This window comes from Elephantulus edwardii, unplaced genomic scaffold, assembly GCF_000299155.1.
Source record: "Elephantulus edwardii isolate Elephantulus edwardi_28Jun2011 unplaced genomic scaffold, EleEdw1.0 scaffold00015, whole genome shotgun sequence".
Taxonomy (NCBI): Eukaryota; Metazoa; Chordata; class Mammalia; order Macroscelidea; family Macroscelididae; genus Elephantulus; species Elephantulus edwardii.
The window spans coordinates 20,775,917-20,784,310 of NW_006399765.1; the positions used below are offsets into that span (position 1 = coordinate 20,775,917).

Genomic DNA, 8,394 nt, shown 5'->3' on the forward strand with positions numbered 1-8,394 from the left:
TATCCACTCAGCTGGTCTACCTGTCTGCGTATCCACTCAGCTGGTCTACCTGTCTGCGTATCCACTCAGCTGGTCTAGCTATCTGCATACACCTGACTCCCAGTACTAGGCTGCAGGCTCTGTTACGACAGCGACACTTGCTCTTCTGTTCCTCGCCCTACTCCATGTGTTTAGCACTGAGCCCATGTTTGAACAGAGGAACAGATGAGCGAGTGGATGAATGTGCACAGTGGCCTGTGGCAGGAGCTGCTGATTGAGAACGGCACTGCCCCGTAGGACTTTCCGGGACGACAGGAATGGTCCAGACTTTTCCCGCCCAACAGAACTCTTTGGGATGATGGCAGGATTCCAATTCTGTGCTCTCTCTGCGAGATGGTGGTCACTAGTCTAGGTGGCTACTGCAACCGTGACATGTGGTTGGCACCATGACCTTGAAGTGTGGTTGGCACGATGAAGGTGTTGAGTTTGAAAATGACATTTATTTTAACAAACTGAAATAGCCCTGGTAAATACAATGGGTTCTGTCCACACAGCGAGGTGTCATTCAGCCATCAGAAGTGATAAAGGTTCGGGGTGAATGAATGTGGGGAGCATCACATTAAGTGAAAGAAAATGAGTCACACAGGACACCTGTTAGGGGATTCTATTTATAAGAAATGTCTCAAAGAGGCAGATCTATGGAGATGGATTTGTGGTCGCTGAGGGCTGGGGTGGGGTGAAGACCAAGGGGTGTGGGGCTTCTTCTTTGGTGATTAAATGTTTTAAAATTGTGGGGATGTTGTGAATAAACTGCCTGCCAACTACTGAATTCTACACTTTAATGCGTGAATTATATGGTGTATGAATTGTATCCCAAGAAATTATTTTTCAAAACAGTCAATGTGGCGACTGAACCAGGAAGCACTGTATGGAATACAGTTTCTCGTGGGCGGAGGTCCTGTTTCCCACCCCTACCCCATCCACTGCGGGGGAGGGATGGGCAGTCTCCTCCCATGTGATTAAGTGCCTCTGAAAACCTACTGAAGGCTCAGCTCCGGGTCAGTTCTGATTTGATGGTACACAACCACCACCACCTCAGAGATTAGGGGATGACCAGGGGGCCCCCGGGCGGTGGGAGGCCTACCGTCTCCATGGAGTCGTCCACCGACATGAGGGTCTGCAGACGCTTCCTCTGAAGCATGTTGGTGAACTCCATGTGGATGGGTTTCATGGGCCCCGTGTAGCGCATGATCCAGTGCTTGTCCGGGTTGGGAGCATAGTTGTAGCTCGGCGTGCTGTTGGAGACACACACACAGAGACAGATACACACAAGGACACAGAGACATACATACAGACACACAGACAGACACACATACGGAGACAAATACACACAAGGACACAGACACACACACACACACACACAGAGACATACAATGAGAGACATACAAAGAGACACATAACAGACATACAATGAGACACACACACAGACACATACACACAGAGACACACACAGAGACATACACAGAAAGACATACACATAGAGACATACAGACACACACACAGACATACAATGAGAGACATACAAAGAGACACACACAGACAGACACAGAAACATACACACAGAGAGACACAGAGACATACACACACCGAGATACACAAAGACATACACACACAGACACACACAGAGACACACACACAGATTCACACAGTGGGCTGGTCAGAAGGGGTCTTGCCCCTACAGTGTCTGCAGACACTCAGTGGAAAGCAGGTGTTGGGTCTCCCCCCACCCCCCTCCCCATTAGCCCAGTTTTGTCCACCCGGAGCGGGCATGCAGTGCTGGGACCGGGGTGGCATTAAATGACACTGACCCACAGCGTGAGAAAGTTGACCTGGTTCAGCGCTCTGACCCAGAGGAAGATAATCTCCCTCTCTTCAATTTATGTCCTCAGAAACCCAATGGAGGGGAATCAATTATGAGTTAGTTTCAATGCAACAGCAAGTTTGAGTGGTTTCTTTTTTTTTTGTTTGAAATCTTAAAAGGACTGTTTCATGTCTCTCCCACAGAGTGGCTGGTGGAGTTGAACTTCTGACCTTCTAGCTAGTGAGATAACACTGACTGACTTCGCTATCACTTGTTCTGTAGGGCGCTGGGAAATCCCGCTTCCAGACTCTGGCTGGACTTGGCTGAGTCCCTGGTGTGTTGACAGCCTCCTGCTGCTCTGTCCACCAGGGCCTCAAGTCCTTCGATTCTGGACACTTGACTTTCCCTTCCCCAGTCTTAGGGCTGACCCATGTGCAGGACATTCCCAATGACACTCCCACCAGGTCCTCCAGGCTCTGCACCTGAAGAGCTGGAAGGGCTGCTGGGGCAGGGGTCCCACACAGAGGTGTCCCCGGGAACGGTCAGTGCGGTGGGAGGCCTGGGTTCCAGGACATCATGTTTAGCCACCACCCCTGAATCTGTTAGAAGTTAAACGGGCGTGTGGCCTCAAACAGGGAGGGGGAAGCGGCTGAGAGGGGCCGTGGGGGGGGTCTCAAGGCTTTTGCTCTGAGGACCTGGGGGAAGGGTTTGGAGGGCAGAGGCCGTGGGCTTGCGTTCTTGCTTGGGGCCCACGCTGGAGGCTGGCTCTCCAAGGAGGTGGGCAGCATTTTCACACGAGATGTGAACCCCGACATGGTCTCAAGAATCCCTGGAATGTCTGGTGTATTTTTCCCACAGAGGGCTAAAGGAGACAGGCCCCCTGACTCCTGCAGGGCGCTGGGGGAGTGACTGTCCTTGAAGTCCCCTGCATAGCACCTGACCCTCTACCCCAAGGACATCAGTAAGCGACTGTAAATCTGTACCCCAGACATCACACCATCAAAGGGTGTGTGTATTTATGCTTGCACGGGCATTTTTGTGTGTGCGCGCACACTCCTATGTGTTTATCTGTTTTTGTGTTTGTGTGCTTATGCGTATGACCCTGTGTACATATTGGTGTGTACACGTCTCTGTGTGCAGATGTATATACCTGTGTATTTCCCTATCTGTGTACATAGAGACCTGTCTACATGAATGGGTCCCTGTGTGTCTGCATGTGTGTATGTATGTCTGTCTATGTGTACAAGTACCTCTGCATGTGTGCACACACCTGTCTGTGCACGTGTACACATATCAGTGTGTATATGTGTCTGTGTGTGCATTTCTGTGTATATGTCTGTGTGTGTGTCCCTGTCTTTGCCTAGGTTTGCATGCCTGCGTGTATATGTGACTCTCTGTGTACGTTACTGTATGTGTGTACACGCCTGTCTGTGCATGTGTGCCATATCTCTGTGTATATGTCTGTGTGCGCATTTCTGTGTGTATATGTCTCCGTGTGTGCATGTCCCTGTCTTTGCATGTCTGTGTGTATATATGACTCTCTGTGTACGTTACTGTACCTGTGTGTGAATGCCTGTCTGTGCATGTGTGCCCATATCTCTGTGTATACATTTCTGTGTGTTTATGTCTCTGTGTGTGCATGTCCTTGTCTTTGCACGTCTGCGTGTATATGTGACTCTCTGTGTACATGAGTGTGCATGCATGTCTGTGCATGTGTGCACATGTCTATGTGTATACGTGTCTCTCTCTGTGTAGATCTGTGTATGTAGGCATCCATGTGCATGTCTGTGCTTACGTATGTGTAAAGATGTCTGTGTGTCTGTGTGTCTGAGTGTAAGGGGTGAGGGCCTTGTAAGGAGGGAAGGGTGTTGACCTTGCATGTCTGCACACGTGTGAATGTCTCTGTACGTGAACACACCTGTAAATATGTGTACACATCAATGTCCACAGGTGTTTCTGTGTGTGCATGGTGACGGGTGTGCTTGCATGTTTGTATACCTCGCTCTGTGCACACACATGTCTGCGCTTGTGTACGTGTACATGTGTTAGTATGTACACATGTGTATGTTTGTGCATGTGTACTATAGGTCTGAGTGTGTATCTATGTGTGTTTTTGCCTGTGCATACATGTCTAGGTATGTGTATGATGTGCCTCTCAGTATGTCTATGCCCGTGTTTTTGCATGTGTATGTATGTCAGCGTGTATATGCATGTGTGCATGCAGCGGTGTGGGGCTCCCAGGTGAGGGGACAGAAGGGCGCTGGCCCTGGCAGCAGTCAGCCCCCGTTGCCCACCTGTCCTGCCCTTGGAGCGGCGAGGGCGGGCGCGCACAGGAGGCTCCCAGCAGAGGCCATGCCCTCGGATCCGACCAGCAGGCCCGTCCCCGCTCCATCCTCCTTGGCTGCTGTAATTAAACAGCCCAGCTGCAGAACTTTTCTTTTTTATTTTTTTTGTTTTGTTCTGGAAATGATTATACCCCAGAGATAAGCAAGCCTTCCAAGCACAGTCCTAATAAGGCGAAGGTGGCTTTGCTGGGTAAGTAATCGCGAGCGATGCTCATTTTCAATTTCTGTAATTTTCATTTCAAAGAGGAGATAAATGAGCAGACATGTCAAACAATTTCATCATGAAGTGCTGGGGCTGCCGGGGGTGAAGCTACGTCTCTTTGAAAGGAGACGGTAAATGCAGTCGCAAGTGTCCACCCGGGCTTGTCCCCTAGATAGGACGCGGGTGGCTGTAACCCTCCCCTAAATTTGGCGGGTGGAACGGAGTCGGCGGGAGGAGCCAGCAGCACTGCAGCCCTGGGATGCAGTTCATCAGCTCCTGTCAAACCCTCCTCCCCACAGACCGGGGATCAGAAGTTAACACGGCGCGTTCGCCTCGCTGAGCCACTCCAGGCACTGTCAAGAAGTAATTACAGCCAGGGGGTGAGGAGGGCAATGCATTCTGACGGTAATGAAAATTAAACACCCTGGATTCTCAGGCAGATTCCAAATTGCCCTGTCCTTGTCGCCTTGGAATGTCACAGCAAGGTCTACGGCTGCGAAGCGGGAGTTGGTTGAGAAGGGCAGAGAAATGCAGGAGGACAATCTGCTGGCCAGCTGGAGGGAGGAGGGCAGGGAGGGTGGGCAGAGAGACAGGCCTGACTGAATCCTGGCACCGTTCTCTGCCAGCTGGGTGACCTTAGAGAAGTCAATTCACTATACTGGGCCTCAGTGTCCTTATCTGTGAAATGGGAACACCAGACATGCTCCGTTCTAAGAACCCACCTCTTAGTATTTCTGTCCCCAACAATTTTGTAGGAGGATGTGACCAACATAATTGTACACGTGTACACACGGCACTTCTACGATTAGGTCATAAAAGACTGCGGCTTCCACCTTGGCCCTTGTCTCTGGGATCGTCTGAGGGGGCAGGGAGCCAGCTGCCATGTGGTAAGGGCACGTGAGCAGCCCCGAGGAGGCCCACGGTGAGAACAGCCACACGACACGAGACCCGGTCAAGTCTCTGCCGGCATCCACCCCACAACCTACGCTGAACCAGGGGAGAAGCCGAGCCACAACCTTCTGGCCGAACCGAAGCCGTGAGACAACTGGTGTTTGATGTTTTAGCGGCTAAGTCTTGGGGTAATTTGTTAGGTGGCAAGAGATAAAGAATTACAAGGGTCAGTGCGAGTGTTTGGGGATTTGGTGCAATGCGAAGGGCTTAGCAGAGCCCTCGAAGTCAATCCTTGCTAAGTGTTGAGAATATATTAGTAGTCTGGTCAAGCGATGGATTCTTCCTTGAAGAACCCTTTTAAGTTATGTAAAATAAAATGCGGAGAAGAACTCAGGGAGCTCTGGTGGTTGAGCAGTAAGGAGTTAGGCTGCGGATCCAAAGGCGCACAGTTCTAATTCACCAGTCGTACAATGGGAGGATGGACAATCAACTCCCGTGTGACTTACTGCCTCTGAAAACCCACTGGAGGTCAGCTACGAGTCAGTTCTGACTCGATAGTAAATAACAACAACGACAATCACTATGAAGGAAGCTTATTATCCTGAAATGCAGGTCCACCCACAGACTCCCTGCAGGAGATACAGATCACCCCTTCAGATCTCAGCGATCCTGCCCTGGTGGGTCAGGTGGATTTATCTCGCGCCCCCCCGGGAGGTGCAGGCACTGCCGAGGTCCTTAGTGTGAGAGGACCAGAGAGGGTGTGGGACGCGCCCTCGCCCCTCCCACCCTCGCACCCACAATGGCTCTGCCAACAGGCTAGGATGCTTACATGTGCTGGGACGCGTTGGGGAAGAGGCGTGAGTACTGGGGGGCTGAGTCTTCGGGGCCGTGGGGCGCTGCGTGGCTGATGACCATCAGGACCGGCCTGTGTGGGTACATCTTCTTGGAGGTGCGGAAGAAAGTCACGCTGTTGTTGGTGATGAGGTCAGTGAGGTAATCCTGGGGGCGGGAGAGACAGGGAGAGGGTGTGAGGAGGTGTGCCTTCACCCTGAGCACCTGCTGTGCGGCAGGTGGGCAGAACAGACAACGGCTTCTGCTGCAGGGGGACAGACGGGCAAGAAATACAACTATGAAGGTCAAATGGTGCAAGGCCCCGGAAGAAAAAGAATACAGAGAACGGGACATGGGAGGAACTGCAGTGTATCAATCACACAGCAAATAGGGAGCACTGGTGGCTTGGTGGCAAGGAGCTGCACTGCCAACCTGAAGGTAGATGGTTTGAATCCAGCAAGTTGTCTGTGGCAGAAAGATGGGCGATCTCCTCCCGTATGATTAACTGCCTCTGAAAACCAGCTGGTGCATCAGCTAGGAGTCAATTCCAACTCAATGGTACACAACAACAACAACAACAGCAGCAGCACAAATGTTACAAACAAGAGATAACACTATTGGGTACTTAGGGTACACACCACACAACCCTAGAAAGTAGTTCTCATCATGGCCTCTGTTTTCTACAACAGAAAACAAATGCACAGAGAAGCTAAGTGAAATGTCGCTATCGTACAGTCGGTACATGAAGAAGCCAGGACTCCCGAGTCTTGGTTCCTAAGCCTGAAGTCTTTTCAAAGTCCTCAGATACCAGAATGATACTTGTTTTCCTTGAGCATCTAACTTTGCAATCACTTGTTATGTCTCAGAGAGCTGGACAGTGACTAGGGAGGATAGAAGGAGATTTGATGCCTTTGAGCTGTAGTGCTGGAGAAGAGTACTGAGGGAGGGTACCATGGACTGCCAAGAAAACAAACAAGTTCACCCTGGAGAGGGTTAAACCGGGCTGTTCCTTGAGGCAAGGATTCTGAGGCTTTGTCTGACATACTTTGGTCATGTTGTAAGGAGAGACTGGTCCTTGGAGAAGGACGTCATGTTTGGAAGGGTGGAGGGACAGCGCAGGAAGGGAAGACCCTCTATGAGGTGGATTGATTCAGTGACTGGGGTAATCGGATGGGTGTGTCAGAGGCAGTGCCATTGGCACAGGATAGAGCAGGGTTTAGGGCTGTTGTACATAGGGTCACTATGAGTCTCAAGCGACTCGACGGCACATAACAACAACAACAGCATCTAATTTTGGTGAGGAGGGAGGAGCAGCAAGTCTATGCACAAAGAACCAGGATGTGTGACAAGATGTGATGTTGTTAAGTGCTGTCGAGTTAAGTATGATGAACAATTGTCTGAATCTGTCCTGTCCTGTGCTGTCCTCACGATCTCTGACACACACAAGCCCATCGCTGCAGCTACTGTCACTCCACTTGGTTACGGGTCTTCCTCTCCTTCCCCATCCCTCCAACTTTCCAAGCATGATGTCGCTCTCCAAGGAATAGCCTCTCCTAGCAACGTGTCCAAAGTATGTGAAATGAAGCTTTATCATCTTTGCCTCCAAGGAGCACTGTGCTATCAGATGCCTTTGCGTCAACTATGACGCAAAGCAGCCTTGTGAACAATAGATCGGCCCCGTGTCCTATCCTCTGCCACCCTGACCATCTCTGACATACCTGAACCCACTGCCACAGCCACTGTGGTGACGCACATGGTCAAAGGTCTTCTGCTCTTCTGTTTTCGTCGCCCCTCCATTCATTCCATATTCCAACTATTAAAGGATGTTTGCAGCTCTTCTTTCTCCTCATTTTGACTGACTGCCAGTCTGAGCTCTAACTCTAATACAGTATCTAATACTGGATTTGTGTCACCCGATTGTTCATAGGGTTTTCAGAGATCTGTTATTTCAGAAGTGGATGAACAATCCTTTTCCCTAATCTTGGAGCTCCCCTAAGGCTTGTCCACCATGAGTGACCTCTCTGGCATTTGGAACCCAAGCGGCACAGCTTTCAGAATCACAGCAACTCAGAAGTACAGCAAACTGACAGACAAGTACTGCACTTGTTAGAACAAAGCAAGAATACAGATATCCAAGCTACAATGGAATTAGTAATATGCAGATCAATTTATCAATACAAATAAGAAACACTTCATGAATTCGCATGCCATCCTTGTACAGGGAGTGACAAAGGAAATAAACTAGAGAGATGTAACAAAGAATAATTGGGAGCTCTGTGTGTGTG

The 8,394-nt window shown here is 50.2% G+C and overlaps 1 protein-coding gene across 2 annotated transcripts in view; it reads right to left on the minus strand.

The window, feature by feature from the left end:
* The window catches only part of SULF2 (sulfatase 2), a 121,028-nt gene that overhangs the window by 25,575 nt on the left and 87,059 nt on the right, over window positions 1-8,394 (minus strand). For both annotated transcript variants that reach the window (XM_006881618.1, XM_006881617.1), the window contains exons 4-5: window positions 6,108-6,277; window positions 1,124-1,274 (exon numbers count right to left, since the gene is read on the minus strand). In XM_006881618.1, the coding sequence (XP_006881680.1) occupies window positions 1,124-1,274; window positions 6,108-6,277 (321 nt within the window). The remainder of the gene's footprint in view (window positions 1-1,123; window positions 1,275-6,107; window positions 6,278-8,394) is intronic.